This window comes from Typopeltis vanoorti, chromosome 12 (genome assembly GCF_054136105.1).
Source record: "Typopeltis vanoorti isolate ZY-2024b chromosome 12, IOZ_Tvanoo_1.0, whole genome shotgun sequence".
In the NCBI taxonomy this organism is placed as follows: Eukaryota; Metazoa; Arthropoda; class Arachnida; order Uropygi; family Thelyphonidae; genus Typopeltis; species Typopeltis vanoorti.
Genome location: NC_143560.1, coordinates 70,891,614 through 70,912,308, shown reverse-complemented (window position 1 = coordinate 70,912,308; position 20,695 = coordinate 70,891,614). Strand labels below are relative to the sequence as shown.

Here is a 20,695-nt window from a genome sequence, read left to right as displayed (position 1 = left end):
CCACCCACACTGGCAGATACATTCACCAGCAATCCCCCCCCCCCTCACAACAATATGGGGTGATAAAAACACTATATAACAGGGCAAAATTAATCTGCTCAGATGACAAGGCCCTGACTATGGAACTAAACCACATCCTCAACACTTTCTTAGCCAATGGCTATAACCCCAAAAAAATCCAAAAAATACTAAAACCTGAAAACCACAACCCCCCCTCCCCCCTCAACAATAAAGACTACACCAAGTCTATCACTATCCCCTACATCCAGGGCACCTCTGAAAAAATAACTAATATCCTCAAGAAATATGACCTTACTTCCTGTTACAGACCATATAAAAAGTTGGCATCCCTTATCCGCTCTACCAAAGACCAACCACTTCCCCTAGACCTACCTGGTGTATACCAGGTCCCTTGCAGCTGCAAATTGTCCTACTTTGGCCAAACAGGCAGAACAACAAATATCAGGATTTCAGAACACCAAGACTACATCCGGTTTCACCAGTACAGCCGCTCTGGGCAGGCAGACCATGCCTTAGATACCCACCATAAAATTCGTTGGAAGAAGACAAAAATAATCCATCGCAGCAAGTTTAAATACGAAAGATTATTCAAAGAATCTTCAGCAGCTCTAAAAAACGTTCCTAACCTCAACAAATTTGGGTGCATGAAACTGCCCCAAATTTGGGAGACTTTCATTATGAGAACTTCAGCCCAACGGCCAAGACTACCAAATTAGCCCACAAGAGGGCACCATTAGGACTTTAGGAACAAAATTAGTGTCTTAATTTCTTCCTCATTTGCTTTGTTAGTTCCTTTAGTGCACATACCATATCTTTATGTTCCTGAAGATGACAATGTGACATTGTCGAAATATAGAAGTGATTCATTAAAGTTATCTTTAATTAATTTACTTTATATGCGTTGTTAATTCCGTAAATTAATTACCAGTTAAGGCCCCCATTGTTTTCGCCAGGGAACCAGGGTGAACAGCAAAAAGTCAGCTACTGGAACAAATCTGAAAACAAACCCCAACTCAACATCACCAGAGTTAAAGATCGGTAATATCAAGGTAAGAAGCCTGAATGGCAAAGATTTGGAGCTAGCTGAGGAATTAGATAAGTATCAGATCAACATAATAGGGGTGACTGAAACAAAAAAGACCAAAACGGGTGATATCTTTCTGAGCAATAAATACAAAATGTTATATTCAGGCAATGACAATCAAGGAAAAGAAGGAGTAGCCATAGTATTCAACACAAAATACGAGGCTAATCTTCTTGAATGGCAGTCAGTCTCAAGTAGAGTAATGTGGGCAAATATGAGAATGGGGAACTGGACAATGAGACTTATTTGTGCCTATGGTCCCACAGAAGGTTCTACAAAGGTAGAAGTGGAGGAATTTTTTGACGCTTTAGAAAAAGCAACTGACACAATGAAAAAGGAAAAGTTGGTCCTTGTTGGGGATCTAAATAGCAGAGTAGGAAATGATTGTGAGACATACAAAAATATTTTCGGAAAATTTGGAGAAAAGAGCAAAGCTAATAATAATGGCAAATATCTGTTGGATTTCTGCTCAGGACATGGACTGGTTATTACTAACATCATGTTCCAACATAAAAATGTGCACAAATTCACATGGAGGGAAGAGGCTAAGAATAAGAAAAGTCTTATTGACTATGTTATTGTTGATAGTGATGTTTTCTCCCTGGTGCAGGACACCAGAGTGTACAGAGGATTTGAAATTGGAAGTGATCTCTATTTAGTCATGAGCAGGATAAAATTGAATTTCGTATTCAAAAGAATAACATCTAAGAAAGTTTTAAAGCGAATAAAAGTTGAGCAGCTCTCAGATGTGAACTGTAGACTAACATACACAAAGATTATTGAAGAAAAAATGAAAGAGTTTGAGAACAGCAACCATACCTTGGAGATTCAGCGGCAAACTCTGAAGAAAACATTGATTGATTCTGCCAGAGAGGCATGTGCTGAGGTTGTCTGCAAGCATAAAAAAAATCTGTAGTGAAGAAAGCATATCAAAAGTTCCTGTAAAATAAGTTAGCTTGTGCTCTTAGAGAATATAGAGACAAATGCTAGAATGTTAAACACTGTGTAAAACTAGCTAAACAAAAGTCATGGGAGGACTTTGGCAAGAATATAGAAAATAAATATCAAGAAGGTGGCAAAATATTCTGGAGGTTGTTGAAAAAGCTTAGGAATGGAGCAAAGAGTGCTGTAAAAGGAGTTAGAGATGATAAAAGTGACATGAAAACGGGAGAAAAAGATATCCTTGAAGTATGGAGTAATTACTTTGAAAAACTGCTAAATGAAACAAGCAGTGATGGCAGCACATTGATAAAAAACACTGACTAGGCATGCAGTCAGGAATACATATCCATACTTGAAGTAGAAAAAGCCATCAAAGGCTTGAAATGTGGAAAGGCAGCAGGAGTAGATGATATTCGACCAGAAATGCTGAAGTATGGTGGTATAAGAGTCTTACAGTGGCTGCACTGCATAGTTCACAAAGCCTGGACAGAGGGACGAATTCCCGATGATTGGAGTAGAGCTCTCATAGTACCCATATATAAAAAGGGAAATAAAACTGAATGTGAGAATTACAGAGGTATTTCCCTACTGAGTTTTCCTGGCAAGATCTATGCAAGTATACTTGAGAAACGGTTGAGAAGAATTGTGGAAGAAAAGCTTGGTGAAGAACAAGCTGGATTCAGGCCAAATAGAGGCTGTCAGGATCAGATCTTCACTTTATGACAAATAGTCGAAAGCATGGGAATATAACAAAGTTCTGTATTTAAGTTTTGTAGATTTGGAAAAGGCATATGACAAGTTGCTAAGAGAGAAGCTATTCCATACACTGCAGTTATATGGTGTCAATGGGGCATTATATCAAGCAATACTTAATGTTTATTTGAGTTGTAAGTCAGCAGTTAGAATTGAAGGAAGTACAGGAAGATGGTTTAATGTTAAATCTGGTGTGAGACAAGGATGTACATTATCCCCTCTGTTATTCATTATCTATATGGATCACATTATGAAGGAATGTGGTATTAAACCTGATATCAAAATTGGAGATGTTAATGTCAGCTCTTTGCTTTATGCAGATGATGTTATACTTCTAAATAAATCCGCTACAAGTCTGCAAGATTCTCTGACTAAATTGAATAGCTGTTGTAATAGATATGGTATGAAGGTCAGCAATAAAAAGACAATGAAAATAGGTAGAATCGTTGAAAATGTCAACTGTGTTGTGAATGGAGAACCTGTGGAACAAGTAAAACATTTCAGCTACTTAGGCACGATTTTTACTGAAGATGGTAAATTAAATATAGAAATAGACAACAGAATCAGCAAAGCTGGTATGGTGGGAAGTCAATTGAATAAATTCATATGGAATAACAGAGAAATTAGTTGGAACACTAAATTAGCTGTATACAAGACAGTGTTCAAACCAGTTTTAACTTATGGATCTGAGAGCTGGGTCAGAAGTAAAACACTTGACCAAAGACTGGAGACCACAGATATGAGAGTCCTGAGAAAGATTAGAGGTATGAATAGATGGCATCAATGGCAATATCATATTAAAAACAAGGATATTAGGAAAGAACTTGACATTGTCAGCATCCAGGAATGTGTTAGCAGAGCTAATCTCAGGTGGTATGGTCACTTAAAGGGGCGAGGAAAGATTAGCAAAGCAAGTGTTCTCTGCCAGGTTATCAACAAAACGACCCAGAGGAAGACCAAGATATAGGTGGATTGATACAGTACAAAGTGCCTTAGATGACAGAAATATAAGATCTGATAATGTTGGAGTCTTGACAAGTAAGAGACTGATTTGGAGGAAAATTGTAGATAGGAAGTTAGTAATGATGTAATTCTTTTCATGTAGTACTATCATATCCTGTACACCTCTTGAGGGTACATGGCAGGAATTTGATGATGATGATGATGATGAAGAGCTTGCATGATGATTTAAATAGGCTGTCATTACGGATAAAAGATAATGGGTGTCAGTTTAATGTGGATAAACGTAAAGTTATGCATTTTGGGACAAATAGATATGCAGATGGTATGGCACTGCTGGCTCCAATGAAAAAACATCTTCAAAACCTACTAGAAGAGACACTGAAACTAAGTGAAAAATATGGACTTAACTTCAAGCTCAAAAAAAAAAAAAACCAAAACCATGCTGGTAACAAGAGAAAAAGGGAAAATACCCGATATAAATATTAAGTTCAGAGGAAATACCTTAGTTCAAGTAGAGAGTTATATATATTTGGGTCAACTAATTACAGAGAATGGAAAGTGTGATAAGGATATGTTGTTGTTGTCCTTTGAAGAGTCTTAGATGTTTCCGTGTGCTCCTTGTACTGCTTTGGCTATGTCGATGATTTTGTTTGTATAGAGCTGTTGTTCAGGATTAGGATCTATTTCTTGCAAGGCTGCTGTAATTGCTGGACAGGTAAAGATGTGAGTGGGTGTCAGTTCAGTATTGGGGCAGTTGTTGCAGTTTCTACATGTTCTCTGATCTTCATTCCTCTATAATGTCCTGTTCGTAGTCTTGCTATCATGGTGGAGGTCCTTCTGTCAGCACTGATTTCGGGAATTTGATGTTATATCACTGATTTCAGTGGAATTAGTTTAGCTTTTGCTAGTACATTGGCATCAGCAAGAGTTATCATACGAGTTTCTTGGTTGAGTTCTCTGGCCTCTTTTGCTAATTTATCGGCTACTTCATTGTAATCAATGCCTACATGAGCAGGAATCCATTGTAAAATGCAACTTTTACCTGAACACTTTAGTTGATTTAAGAGTTTATGGATGTCTTGTGTGAGCTTGGTATTGCCATTTTTGATTGCCTCCATAGCTGATGTTGAGTCACTGTAAATTATAATTCCTTCAGATTGTTGAGATGATGACAGTTTTAAGTAGGCTTCTAGTGCTTTATTTATTGTGTAGAGTTTGCTGGCAAAATTGGAAGCGATTCTCCCAGATCCAATTTTTATTAAAAGTTTTTCACCTTTCGGAAGTAGAAGGAGAACACCAGCGCCTCCATTAATCATATTGGTGTCTGGCGATTCATCGGTATAACAAATAACCTGTTTGGAGGATGAAAGAAGGTTGATAGTATTTAGGCCTTTTTCTTTGAGCATTTTTTTGGTCGAGTTTGGTAAGGTTTAGAGTTATGGAGGTATTTGAAGATAAAGGACTGGAAAATAGAGGTTCTTTGTTTATGTGGGCATTTAGCTGATCAAGACCTATTTCTTTCCTGATAGTGTCATCATATTGTAAAGTTGATGATCTGTGAAGTCTGCATTTTTGGTTCCAATGTTCATAAGTTTTTAGGGAGATATGATCACTTTGATAGCTTCTGATATTATTTATGAATTTTATGGTGGCAAATTTTCGTCTGTCCTCCAGCATGTCAAGCCCACATTCCTGTTGGGCTCTGATATTGTTAGTGGATGAGACTGCACCAATGATAATCTTGGATGCTTTTGCTTGTATTTTGTCTAATTTTTTCTTTACTGATGAGGCCAAAGGTGACCAGATAGGTGCTGCATATTCCATTATTGGCCTTATTAGTGTAGTGTAAGTAGTTTTGAGGATTTTTGGCTTTGCGCCCCAATTTGTTCCACAAAGCCTTTTCAGTATATTTAATTTTTTTAGAGCTCTTTTGGAAGTGTTAGAGATGTGTTGTGCAAAACGTAATTCCTGATCAAGCATAATACCAAGGTATTTTGGATTTTTGTGACTTTTTCAATTAGCTTGTTGTTGATCATCTTTGGGATTGTAGGAATGTCTATTTTTCCTGTCTGTACTAAAGGTGCTTTGTTTTGTTATGTCTAGGTTGATTTTGAGTTTAAGTTCATCTGACCATTTTTTTAATCCTCTCGTGGATTTGTTTAGAATCTCCTCTGATTCTTTGATTTTAGCACTAGTGTGCCAGATGGCTATATCATCTGCATCGCAAGTTACTTTTGTGTGTTCTGTAAGGTAGGGATGAATGTTATTGACATATAGAAGGAATAGTAAGGGACTGAGTACTGAGCCCTGGGGAACACCAGCCCAGGTTCTCTGCTCTTTTGATATTGCTGCATTGATTCTGACTTTGATCTTTCTTCCTCTAATGAAATCAGCAATCCAGATTAATGTGTTTCCTCTAATTCCAATATCATGTACCATTTGAATTAATTTTTTGATCCAAACACGATCGAAAGCAGCAGTCATATCAAGGAATATGGCAGTTGTCTTTTTTGTTGGTTTTTCCTGAAATGAGTCTATTATTGTTTGGCAGAAGTGGAATAATTGATCTGTTGTCGAATGACGAGTTCTATAGGCAGTTTGGTAGTAGTTGCTTTTCTTATTTTTTGTCAGCCAGTGCATAAGCCTGGAGTGTATGATTCTTTCAGTAATTTTACAAAGTATGCTAGTTAATGCAATAGGTCTATATTTGACGATCTTTGACATTCTGCAGCATTTCTGTCAGGTTTCAGGATGGGTACAATAACTGATTTTTTCCATTCTTTTGGAAATTTGCCTGTTTGCCAAGAGATATTGAGAATGACCAGAAGTTGTTCTTTGGCAATTTTGCCAAGGTGTTTGACCATATGACCAAAGATAAGATCATTACCAGGAGATTTATTAGGTGCAGTTTTCTTGATTGATGAATTTAGTTCACTTAGTGTGAATTCTTCGGAGAAGATGACATTATATTGGTATGTTAAGGATATATTAATTCGTGTGTAGAGGCTGAAGTGCTGTGAGGACATCATGTTGGAGGCTTAATGGATTTTTTACAACACTCAAAAAGAATTAAAATAGAATTTAATACTTCCTATATTTCGTCCTAGTCACTAGGACATCTACGGAGATTACAAAAACAATTAATGTAACATGCACTCAAATATCATACAATACTAAGCCCAACCACATGGGTGGCCTGGAATGTAAGGTGGGACCTCTGGTGATGAGTGTTTCCCAAATCTTCAGAAGCTTAATGCAACCGTATTTATTAAGATTTGGTTGGTTTCTGAGAGCTGCTGCTGCTTCTAAGAAAAGTCTCTCTTTCTTGAATTTGCTGTGGTGGAGCATGGTGGTTTTCTTCCATGATACCCTGTGGGTTTTGTCCAAAACATGGTCAGCTAATCCTGAATGGCCATAGTTGTGTTTACAGATGTAAGACTTGTGTTCCTCCAGGCGGATGGATGCTGATCTGCCTGTCTGTCCAAAGTACGCCAGCTTACAGGAACAGGGTACTTTGTAAACTCCAGGCAGAGAGAGAGGAGGGAGTTGATCTTTCGTAGAACGGATAAGGGTAGCAAGTTTGCGGTGGGGCTTATATGCTGTGTGTAGGTTGTACTTTTTTAGTATCTTGGCTATTTTTTTGGATGTGCCACGGATGTAGAGTATGGTGATGGCATTTTTAAAATCTTGTTGATGAGAAGGACGGGGAATGGGGAGGAACTGATTATTTTTTTGATACTGTGATCACTGTAGCCATTGGAGAGGAAAGTGCTGTGTGTGTGGTTAAGCTCGTAGTGAGGGCGGTTCCACTGGAACAAAGATTGTGGGCTCTCTTGGTAAGAGTTTTAATAATGCCATATTGTTGAGAGGTGGTGGTGGTGGGAGAGTTTGTGAATGTATCTGCCTGTGTGTGTGGGTTTTCTGTATACAGTGAAGGCAAGTGTATCATTAGGCAGGCATGTGACTAAGGTGTCTAGGAAGGGTAAACAATTGTTCTTTTCCTTTTCCATAGTAAACTGGATTCTTGGATGTAGACTATTGAGATGACTGAGGAAGGAGTCTAACGTGTCTGGGCCATGAGGCCAAATAGAGAACACATCATCTACATATCTTAGCCAGATAGAAGGTTTGAGTGGGGCTGAGTCTATGTCTCGTTTTTCAAAATCTTCCATATAGAAATTGGCAGGGGGGGTGAGAGGGGGGAACCCATGGCGGTTCCCTCTATCTGCTTGTAGATTTTGTTCTTCCAAGAGAAATACCCAGAGTTAATGGCAAAGGAAAAGAGATCTAAGATGTCAGAGGGAAAAACGTTTTCTAAGAGAGATAAGGTGTCAGTTAAGGGAATATTGGTAAACAAAGAGGATATATCAAAGCTTACCAACATGTCTGCATTATTCAAGGTTAAATTTTCTGTGAGGGCTTTAAAGTGGGTTGAGTTTTTTATATAGGATACGGAATTTCCGGTGAGGGGGGGACAGAGAGTTGGCCAGCTGTTTAGACAGTCTGTAACAAGGTGCATTGGTGGCATCTACTATAGGCCTGAGTGGGGAATTGCCACCAATGCACATTGCTACAGACTGTCTAAACAGCTGGCCAACTCTCTGACCCCCCCCCTCACCGGAAGGTCCACTTCCTATATAAAAAACTCGACCCACTTTAAAGCCCTCACAGAAAATTTAACCTTGAATAATGCAGACATATTGGTAAGCTTTGATATCTCCTCTTTGTTTTAAAACAAGATTTTAAAAATGCCATCACCATACCTTACATCTGTGGCACATCCGAAAAAATAGCCAAGATACTAAAAAAGTACAACCTACACACAGCATATAAGCCCCACCGCAAACTTGCTACCCTTATCCGTTCTACGAAAGATCAGCTCCCTCCTCTCTCACTCTGCCTGGAGTTTACAAAGTACCCTGTTCCTGTAAGCTGGTGTACTTTGGACAGACAGGCAGATCAGCATCCATCCGCCTGGAGGAACACAAGTCTTACATCTATAAACACAACTATGGCCATTCAGGCTTGGCTGACCATGTTTTGAACACCACCCACAGGGTATCATGGAAGAAAACCACCATGCTCCACCACAGCAAATTCAAGAAAGAGAGACTTTTCTTAGAAGCAGCAGCAGCTCTCAGAAACCAACCAAATCTTAATAAATACGGTTGCATTAAGCTTCCGAAGATTTGGGAAACACTCATCACCAGAGGTCCCACCTTACATTCCAGGCCACCTACTACCGCCCTTAGAGGGCGCTCCACCTAGATAGGACTTTAGTGTCACCCACGTGGTTGGGCTTAGTATTGTATAATATTTGTGTGCATGTTACATTAATTGTTTTTGTAATCCCCGTAGATGTCCTAGTGACTAGGATGAAACATTGGAAGTATTAAATTCTATTTAAATTCTTTTTGAGTGTTGTAAAAAAATCCAGTAAGCCTCCAACATGAAGGATATATTAAGAAGAATAGAAATTTCCAGATCAACCTTCATTAGCATGAAAAACATTCTGACCTCAAGGGAAATTCACACAAAAACAAGAATTAGGCTGTCCAAATGCTACGTATGGTTAACACTGCTATTTGGAGCAGAAACCTGGACAATATCAAAATATTGTGAAAATAAACTAAAAAGGCCAGGGCCCATAGAGGATTGTCGAGCCAGTAATAGTGATGATTATGATGAGTCCTGAAATATGAAGCACCACCACACTATACTACTTTCATACCTCCACATTCGAGCATTTTTGATCAACTATCATTTACTCCAACCCCTCTTCTACATTTCAGGTTTCTGATAACTTTTTGCCTCAGGTGTTCATATCTATTCCTGCTTGCATTCATCTAGAATATTTTTTATTGCTGCGTTAATTGCTGCTTTTATACCTCCACATTCGAGCATTTTTGATCAACTATCATTTACTCCAACCCCTCTTCTACATTTCAGGTTTCTGATAACTTTTTGCCTCAAGTGTTCATATCTATTCCTGCTTGCATTCATCTAGAATATTTTTTATTGCTGCGTTAATTGCTGCTTTTATTTATTTTTTATACTGTCAATGCTGATTGCTCATTTTTTCAAAATAATCACTCCAGACATTGAAAATATCATAATCTTCAGTTTTTGTCATGTTTATCATTTATGTTTTTTTTTTACAGTACTCTTTTCTAAATTTCTCAGCTCTTTCATAGATTCCAGATCATTTTGTTATCTTTGTATCTTCTATATTTTTATCATAGACTTCTCATTGTTTGTTTAGCTACTTTTACATTGTTTAGTTTTCTCACAATTTTCTCAATATTATTTAAAGATATCACAATCAAGAACAACATAGTTAACAAGCCACTTCTTTTTTTCCATTCTCTCTCTCTCTCTCTCTCTCTCTCCATGTGAACTTACCCACCTCATTATGTTTGAACATGGTGTTGGTAATGACTAAACCACATTCTGAACAGAAATCCAATTGTCTATCATTATTATCAGATTTGCTCTTTTTTCCAAAATATTTCTAAAATATCCCTACATGTTGAGGATTTATTTCCTGCTCTGCTGTTGAGTCCCAAGAACTGTTATTTCCTTTATGTCTGCTTCTCTCTAAAATAACTTAATAAATTTTTGTATTTTCTCATTACTAGAACCAATTATAGGGTCATTAGCACAAATAAGTGTCTCAAAGTATAATTTCCTATTTTGAAATTTGCACTATCACACCACTTGAAATGATCTATCATTGAAATGTCAGATCATTTACTCTCCTTAATGTCTTTGTCTGTGAAACCAATTATATCAAGAGTAATTCTCTAATTCTCTGAATATAGGCACTATCAAGGGACTTCTTGATAGTGGCTATTTTTAATTCTAACAAGTTTGTTCCCATACCTGACTTTTCATTGTTCACCCTAGCTCCTTGATGAAAGGAGCAGAAGAGGAATAATTTAACTCTTTATGGTGGGCTATCTCGTGCCTTATTTCACACTAGTTGGCATGACACACCCTAGCACAAACATGTTAACTCAACCATGTCCCAGCTGGTGTGACATTTCATAACATTGGACCATATCTTCTGTTTGTGGTTTAAGACAATACAAAATAAAATTCGTTCAGCTAAGTCTTGAACTGTCAACTCATTTGCTCAGTATCCAGAAGACCCTAAAAAACAGGCGCAGGAAAGATATGAATATTGTGTCAGAAGCCCCTGTTGGTTCTTCATACATTTGAAATAGAAGTATGAACATTCTGTTCATACTTCTATTTCAAATGTGAAACTCATTCTAGGATGTAATCTATCTAAATAGAAGGCAAATTTAACAAACTCTTTCTTGCATCCTGGAAACATGATGAAAGTCTTGTTGACTAGCACCAACATATCAGATCCAGTTTTTGATTTTCATTGTATCCTTCTAGTGCTTGTCATATGAAGGATTCCATATAAATATTGATAAGTTGTGGTAAGGTAGGGAAGCTCATTGTCAAACTTTCTTTCTCTTTATATATAAAAAATAAAAGACATAGGAAATGTTCTTCACATCCATGACAAAAAATTACTATCCAAGTGATGCTGGAAGAGTGTCATGATGTCTGGCTGAAAAAGCTTGAGTGACAACAGTAAGGATCATGTCTTGAGCTATTTTCAGTCTCTGAAATTTCTGATATACAAATCTCTTTTGATGTACTAACGGTTTCGATAAACAGCTTGATAAGTTGTATGTTGAGTAATTTCTGGCACCTAAAACTGTATGTCAACAGCACTACTGGTTAGTGATCTTAAAGAATTCCAGAAATCCCCAGAATGACAAATGTTTAAAAGTTAAGTGGTCTTTGAGCTAGCTGTCGGGGTATTTGATAATACTACTGGTTTTGTTGTATGTGGTTCATAATGGGTCAACACTCAAAATCCTCTTGTCCTGTAATATCATATGCGCCTCTCCATAGCTCAGTCGATATAGATGAAGCCCTTTGGTCAGAAAGACTTGGATTCAATTCCCGTCAGTGACGTAAGGAACCTATATCTGGTCTCATATGGAGGTAGGGGTTTTTTCACCCAGAAACTAGGGTTTTTGTCCCCCAAAACAGGCAAATTGGCCCCGTGAACACACACGGATTACAGTAAAGAATATCGCCCTTAGCGGATGCAGCAGAGGAGTAAAAAACCAGCTGGATTAATTTGTCATAAGCCCCTCAAGTAGGAGGACTAAACTCATCCTAAGGGACAGATGGGAAGGATAGGATAGGATTTTGATCATACAATGTTTGCAATAAAAATTACTGGGGAGTTGTCTATATCAGCTTTAAACACTATGATGCTGTTATACTGCATATGATGAACTGGCTATACATGTAAATTACATATACCATTCATGAAAATCAGTGCTGAGCCTTTTGATCCTATGATTATATATTAGTATTTAAATATAGCAGCTAGAATGCATAGTTATGATGAATCAAAATTTTTAAAGAAATATTTCATTAAGTAAACAGAATAACAATAGTACAAAGCAAAAACAACAAATCCAACAGTAAATTCTAGTTCTTACTTCTCATATACAGTTTTTATAGATGTTGAGTCATCTAAATCATTCTCATGGAATTCATAATATAAAATAACCCAGGATGTTCGATAAGGCCACTGCTCTGTAATATTCACCCAAGATGCTAAGTGGTACCAATTGAAATCAATGTTAAAAGCTTTTAATAACCTGCCTGTATAAAGGAAAAAAGTAGTATATATAATTAAGGAATATCTATCAGTACATAAAAGCTTATGACATTACAAAAAAATTCAGTATAAAAATAGTAATATCATGAAACTGTATTTAGCCTTCCATGGTTGTAAATTGAAAATAGTTGAACATGTAGAGACTATAGGTTAAAAATAGTTTAGCCTATAGTCTCTATATGCAAGTCTGGAAAAAGGTGGTAGGGAAGGAAATATTGCAAATATCAGGTGGATCTTTGTGATAAAAACAGAAAGCATAATGCATTAGCAACAGCCTAAGAACATGAGACAGCTATGTCTGACAACTGAATGTGTTTGCAAACTAGTGTTGGTTAAGCAGGAAGAAAAGAATCTAAGTTTTCCAGGGAGGGCGGGGGATGTGCTTCATCTGAGAATGAAACTCAGCTTCAGATGAAAGAGCAGAGAAAATGTTCTTCGCATCTATGACAAGATTCATACTATGAATTGAATTGCATCCATGACAAGATTCATATTATGAATCACATCTGATTCATTTGATAGAACTTCTACCAGTTTGACTTCTTTTCCTTTGATACTTCTTATGTTGATGCACCTATCTTAATACTCTTTCATGCATATCTAAGCTTTTTCAATAGCCTACTGAGAATATTTTGCCACCTTCTTGATATGTTTTATATTTTTAGCAAAGTCTTCCCATTACTCTTGTTCAGCTACTTTTACATAATGTTTTAATTTTATTACATTTTTCTCTGTATTCTCTTAGGACACCTGCCAACTGACTTGATAGAAACTTTCAATATTCTTTATGCTTTTTCAGGATTTCCTTTTCAACTTCTTGAATCAACAGTGGGTTTCTGATTTTTCTATCCCTGTAGACAACTCCACCATATATCTCCCAACTGAATTAATCAAAGTTATGATGCAGCGTTTACAATGTTTGGTTTTCTCTCTCATTTTTTCTCAAATACCAATTGTACAGTTGAGTCTATGGTTCCCCTGTAAAAGCTACTCATCTTGAATTCTTTTAAAAACTTTCTTACTTATTTTTCTTTTCAATATGATACACAATTTATCCTGCTTAAGACCAAGTAATCACAACTAATTTCAAACCTCCTGTATTCTCTTGTATTCTGAACCAATGTGAAGTTATCACTATGAATGTTAATATACTCAATAAGACATTTCTTGATTTTCTTGTCTTCTCTCAATGTGAATTTGTGCACATCTTTATGTTAAAAGACAGTGTCAGCTAGTTCATGTCTAGAATAGAAATCCATTAAGCACTTACCGTTATTATTAGTTTTTCCCTTTTTCTCCCAATTTTCCCGAAACATTTCTGTATACTTGGGATTCCTTTCCTACTGTGTTTAGATCTCCAAAAAGGATCATATTTCCTGTTTTCTTTATGTCAGCTGCCTTTTCTCATGAGTCAAAAAATTCCTCCACTTCTTCCTTAGGAAAGCCTTTTGTGGGACCATAGGCATAAATATGTTCCATTGTCCACATGACTCTACTTGCAAGTGCTTACCAGTAATTTTAGAAATTTATCTTCTTGTTTAGTGTTGAATGCTATTAACTACTCTTTCCTTCACCTGATCATTATTGCCAAAAATAACATCCTATCTTCATTATTTAGCAGGATATCACTTGGTCTAGTCTTCATTTCAGTAACACCAATTATGTCCACATGGAACTTCTATAGTTTCTTCTACCAGTTTGGCTTCTTTTCCATTGATATTTCTTATGTTGATGCACCTATCTTGAATTTTGCTGACATTGCATTTGTTCCAGTAGCTAAATTTTCACTGTTAGTGCTGGTTCCCTGATAAAAATAGTGAGGCCTTGTTTAACTGCCTGACATCCCAGCTGACATGAAATTTTATCATGTCAAGCCATCATGTTTATTTTTGGATTAAGCCAACAGAGAAGACAATCAAGTCGGCTAAGTACCAAATTTCCAGACTATTCCCCTTCATTAAGAACCCGTGCATTCTTACCAACAGGGCACATCTTGTGAAGATGAGGATTAGACATTAGATCAGAAGTTCTAGCTGGTTCTTTGCATCACCTAAAGGCTAAGTGTAGATCTCTTTCCAGTTCTCTAGCTTTGGAACTTAAGCAATCCCTATGAAATTTAGTAATAAAATTAACCAAAAAAAAAAGGCATACTACATATAGGGTGGTTCTCAGAAGTAATGGGACAGTTGCTGAAACAACATTACAACAATATCATCATTATTTTATTAATTAATTATTATTATTATTTTCTTTTTGATGTAACTCTGTGTCTAAATATGTGTAATGTATCCTGTGGATACATTACACACACACATATATATATATTATGTTCTGCTAATAAAATTATTCTGCTTAAATGTGAATTCCCTAACTGCATTATTACTTCTGGACCATTCTGTATATCGAAAAATTTCTAAAAATGTGACTATTTGATGGGGAAGAGAGATGACGAAAATCAGGTGAGCTCTTGCTTCATGTACAACACCTATGAGACACACTTGGTGTGAATGTATTAAAGCAAAAAACTGGATACTCCATAACAACATTATCAACTCAAAGTATTAGATTATTATGTCATTAATATTAAGGCTTAGTTACCATTATTTTACAATAATTTCAATACATTTCAGCAAAACTCAGTATAGTATAATTTAACTAGAACATTTTTCTTAGAATGTCTCCCAGTTAATAAGGATACTAGTGACCAGTTTAATGGTCACTTGATCTTGATAGATCAAGTGACTGTTAAATTGATTTTTATAAAGATATTATTCATTATTTAAAAAAAAAAAAAAAAAAAAAAACGTGAATAGCCATTGTAGACCGAAGCTGAATAAACTAAAAATCTTAGTCCAGATTTTAAATCTCTCTGCTACCTCCACCAGTAAACTAAGCCAGATGATGACAATGATAATCATCTATCACTGTTTGTTATTTCTGTTAATTTTTGGAACAACCCTAAAAAAATTTAAAAACTGGAAAGAGTTTTTTTAAACACAGGCTTGACATGGCTAGGGCTGAATCCACAACTCATGAACAGCTATGTGAAGATTCAGCTACCAAGATAGTACATTTTCTCTCCTTCCTAGAATTAAACATACACACAAGACCTAGAAGTTTAATATCTTCATTAAAACTTTTTTTTAAAGAAATAATCAGGATTACTTGCTAATTACCTGTAATATACACAATATTCATTAATCTTCTCATTGAACGGGGATTGACATCACTGAAATAATCATCAGTTAAGAGAACCTTTGTGAGATCTTGAGCACCAGTAACAATTCGATGCAAATTACTAATGCTACTGGCCATACTCTCACTTGTTTTAAGTTTCTGATTTCCTTTTCGTCCTTTTCGAAAGACATCTGGGATAGATATACTAGAATTGGAAGCTTTTCTGTTGGAAGGCTACAAAAAACAAAATTTAATATATGTCAATAATAAATAGGACAGTATTTACTGTAAAATGAAATCATTTATTTAAAGAGCTAAACCACAGATAAAAAACATAAGGAAGAAAAACATTCTTAAATGATATATCTGAACAGGCTGGCTTGAAATGTCCACAGTAGTTTTCCCTCACCTCACCATACTTCAGAGCTTTAAGTTTCTCATCATACCTAATAATGCATAAACCATATCACAGTCAAATTTTTTTGATATCTGTTAGATTTTACAAATTTTAATTTTCAATTTAATTATTATTATTATTATTATTATGGGCTACACGTGGAGTCCTTAGCCTCATCGTGTGACATCATACCTAAACATGGCCTAAACATCATACCAAGCACTATCCAATATTTTCACAGCATCTATCATACTTTGCTTTGAACTCATTCACAGTCATGACACCCACAACAGACTCTGGCAACCTATTCCACTCATTCACCACTCTCCAAGCAAAAAATTGTAGTTATAACATCCTTGCTAACTATTCACTTGCTCAGTTTCCAAGCAAACCCACCACCAGATATGTTCTGAAAAATGTTTTCTGTATTAATCTTATAAAAACCCTTCAGTAATTTATGTCTAAATCATTTTCTGATGTCAACCAATATCTTAACCCACAAATTTTCAACCTGTTCTTATAACGTTCATTCCATAGACCTGCTACCATCTTGGTTGCTTACATCTGAACCCTCACCACCAACAAACTCAAGTGACCAGATTGATGCACAGTAATCAAGATGGGATCCGATAAAGATGAGTAATAACCTGCTTGTCTCTGTTCGTCAAAGTATTCTTCAGTGATAAATTTTATTATTATTATTATTATTGTTGTTCCGGGAAACTCCAAGGAGTCGACAGACTCATCGAGGGAGGCCCTAACATCATATCAAGAACAACTATTCAACATTCACACAGTATCTATCATATCTTGCCTTGAACTCATTCACGGTCGTAGCATCCACAACAGACTCTGGAAGCTTATTCCACTCATTTACCACTCTCCAAGTAAAGAACCTAGCTCTAACACCCTTGTCAACCACGCTCTTGCTCAGCTTCCATGCATGGCCCCTAGTCCTCCCACCACCAGTCATATTTTCAAAAATATCTTCTGGATCAATCTTATAAAAATTAATCCAATGAGCTGCTTTAGCCACTTTCACAATGTGTCTTCTAAACTTTAAATGTGTCTTCTGAACTCTCTGTCCACAAACACTCCCAAATCTTTGACTTCGTCTATTTCCTGAAGTACAGTTCCATCAATATAGACAGTTGTTAATCATTTCATCCCAAAATGCATAACCTTACACTTTGCCACATTAAACTGATTGTCCTTTGACCAGACTTGCAGTTTATCCAAATCATCCTGCAAAATTTTAACTATCGTCTGTATTAACCATTGCTCTACAAATATTGCCTCATCAGCAAACAACTGAGCAGTTCCTCTCAGATCCTCTCCTATATTATTAATGTACAAATTAAACAGTAGCAGCCCAAGAACAGAGCCCTGTGGTACACAACTCTTGACCAACTTCTCCACAGGCCTTCTTCTAGACTCTACTCGTAAATAAACTACTCTCTGATATCTCTCCATCAACCACCCTCTTCTGCTGCAGTTTATTGATTAGAATTCCACATGGTATCCTGTCAAAGGCTATTGCAAAGTCCAGCAGTATCACTGCAAATCCATTACCTTTATCAAGCTCAGCTGTCACTCTATTATAAAACATGAGCAAGTTACTGAGGCATGAACTACCCTTCACAAAACCACGTTGTCCTCAATACAGTATCAGCATTATCAAATAGATATTGTTTTGCTTATGCTGATTGGTCGGTAATTTGGTACATCAGGCTTAGAGTTTCCTTGAATGCAATGGAACTCCCCCCCCCTTTGGGACTAATCCAGAGCTGAGACTTAGATTAAACAATGTGGTCAAAGGCACTAACAGTTTCCTAGTGCCTTCTCGTAAAACTCGATCTGGTATACCATCTGATCCCACAGCTGAATTCACATGAGGGAGAGAAAGAACAGATGTGAACAGAAATATTTTCATTACTGGCATTTATTTATCTTATCATAATCAATAATAATTTATTAATTTATCTTATCAATAATAGATATCTTGTATATGCTAATATTTTGCTGGAGATCAAATGGACACAGTTCACTTCTCGTAATACACAGAATAATTCATTTTTATTGAGGAACAGATGAATTTTTACTCATTACATCTGTCCTTTTGAAAAGACGGGAACAAAAAATGTTCCTACAGCACGAAAAACACGTCCCAACAGATGATGTACTGTAGAAGCAAGAAAAACAAGTAATTTTATTGTATTATTAAATACAGTTAGAAAGAATTATATTTAGAAAGAATTAGTGTAATTAGAGTCATTCCAACAGGAATGACACTCATACCATAAATGACTTCTTTTATATAGGAAAATTTAGCAAAAAATTTATTTGGAAAACTATAAAAATAATTTAAATTTTAGGAGAAATCAAACAGTTGTGGCTGTAATAATCAAGCTTCAAAGGAATAGTTCCATTACAGAAGCACCTGCTTGAGCAATACACACAATATTATTATTTTATTTATTTTCTCGAAACAGATTTCGGATACTGAAATCTGAAATACTCTCGGTGAAAAGTTTTACACTAGTAGGAAATTAGACAAAAAAAAGTAATTCAACTTAGTTCGGGGTGGAGAAGAGTAGTGTAATTGGAATACTTCAAAAAATTTGAATTAATCTGCAAATGAGATGCTTCAGACATTTTCACCATTAAAATTTACAGCACTTAAGAAATGAATACCATCATTGAAATGAGCATTCTAAAAAAAATCATCTGTTGTATTTTTAAATTGAACAGCCAAAGTTATTCTGAAATATTACTCCATATAAATTTGATATATATATATATATATATACATAATCAGAATCAGCCTCAAAATCAGAAAGCAAGCACTACAATTTAACTTTATTTGCTGTTCATAAAAGAAGAGCAGCATAACTTAAAATTATAAGTATGATCACAACTATTATACAGCCATATTTAGAATTTTGGAAGGGGAAAAATTGCTCAAATCACATTTACTTCAATAAATGTTATTTGAATGCATCACATTCTTTTAATAAATATTTAATAATTATTTTCCATTTGAGCATTTGAGAAAGCTTGAAAATAATTTCTGCAATATTTTCAATGGCGAAGAGGATATGTTAGAAAGAGTCCAGAGAATATTCACAAAGGTGGTCAGTTGTCTTTGGAATATGGATTATGAGGACAGATTGAGAGAATGAAAATTCCAAAGCCTTGTGAACAGGAGGGGGAAGGGGATATGATTGAGACATAAGCAAGTCAGGGGTTGTTATCAGGTTGACATGGAAGAGGTTTTTCATAGAATGGGAGAAGAGGATATAACAAGAGGCCATCCCTGGAAACTGTATAAGGAGGGTGTGACCAGAGGAGTAATGAGCCAGTTCTTTACATGGAGAGTGGTTGGTGAGTGGAATGCATTACTGGAGTGTGTTACGAATGTATACATATTGAATCAGTTGAAGGCACAGTTGGATGAGCTTTTTGTGGGATAGTGTATACCTCCCACGATGAGTCTCTGAATCCATGGAAGTCAGATATTAATAATAATGGAAGAAAAAAAAAGAAATGAATAAAATAACTTGTTCCATTGCACTGACTTGAACAAAAGGTTGTGAATATTTTTAGTAATAAAATAAATGTATCGTTAAGATTGATTTCATGTCAAATTCATATTTATATCTTGTGCAAATGAATAAAATAAATAAAATGTAAAGCAAAACGTTAAAATATGAAAAGTATATTTGATACATGAATTGCATGTAAAACAGTTTACTTGGAGTCTAATTGTCTCAAAAGGTAGCAACTCTGTTTTCGTTAATGCTCTAACAGTAATGGATTAATGGTGGAGTAGGGTAATTACAGGATGAAAAACAAAAAGCCTTTTGTTTTCATGTTTCATCCTTGAAAATTCATCAAGTATTTGGTTCAGGTATTTGATTTCCTTTGGCCCTGTAGGTAGGATAAATCCAAATGCGTATTGTACAGATCTCAGAAGGCAACCGTTTCATCAGGGCATTTTTGAATGCACTGCAGTTCATTGTTCATGAATTCTGGTCACCATATATAATACTGAATAAGTTAGAAGTTATACTTGCTATATATACAGATAAGCTATGAATACTGAGCTTTATTATTCACATAAAAGCCCAAGTCACTTCAGAAAAAAAAAAAAGAAAAAAGGACATCAGTACTGTGTGGAACAAATGCATGAAGAAAAGACATACATATCAAAAAGCTAAAGAAAAGATAAGTGTATTTTGAGTAATAATTGGTAATATTTCTTGACTTTTAGTGCTTTAGCTTATTTTTGAGAATGGACTGCATCAGCATGATTTATTATTTATTAAACAGAACACAATGGCAGTACTCATGAGATCAACCACGCAGGCATCAACCGGTGAGACTAGGCGAGAGCCTCAAAAATCAAGTAGCATTAACAAAATAGATTTTCTGAAATTGATTTGATGTCGTGAGTGTAATATATAGGCATGGTGAAGTGTGAGGGATGTGTTTGTGGAGAGAATGTATGGGAGATGAGGAAAAGGATGGATTTGTAGGAAGTGCAATATATTATTAAACCATGAGGCAATAAATGCAAAGCAGACTGAAAAGATAAAAGATGGCATAAATGAAAGAAATGGAAAGGAAGCAAGAAAGT

General features: G+C 35.8%; 1 protein-coding gene across 2 annotated transcripts in view; it reads right to left on the bottom strand.

Moving 5' to 3' along the window:
- The window catches only part of Arms (Ankyrin repeat-rich membrane spanning), a 640,210-nt gene that overhangs the window by 139,745 nt on the left and 479,770 nt on the right, over nt 1–20,695 (bottom strand). For both annotated transcript variants that reach the window (XM_090402051.1, XM_090402052.1), the window contains 2 exons: nt 15,659–15,893; nt 12,301–12,466 (listed from right to left, as the gene is read on the bottom strand). In XM_090402051.1, coding sequence (XP_090258177.1) covers nt 12,301–12,466; nt 15,659–15,893 — 401 coding nt within the window. The remainder of the gene's footprint in view (nt 1–12,300; nt 12,467–15,658; nt 15,894–20,695) is intronic.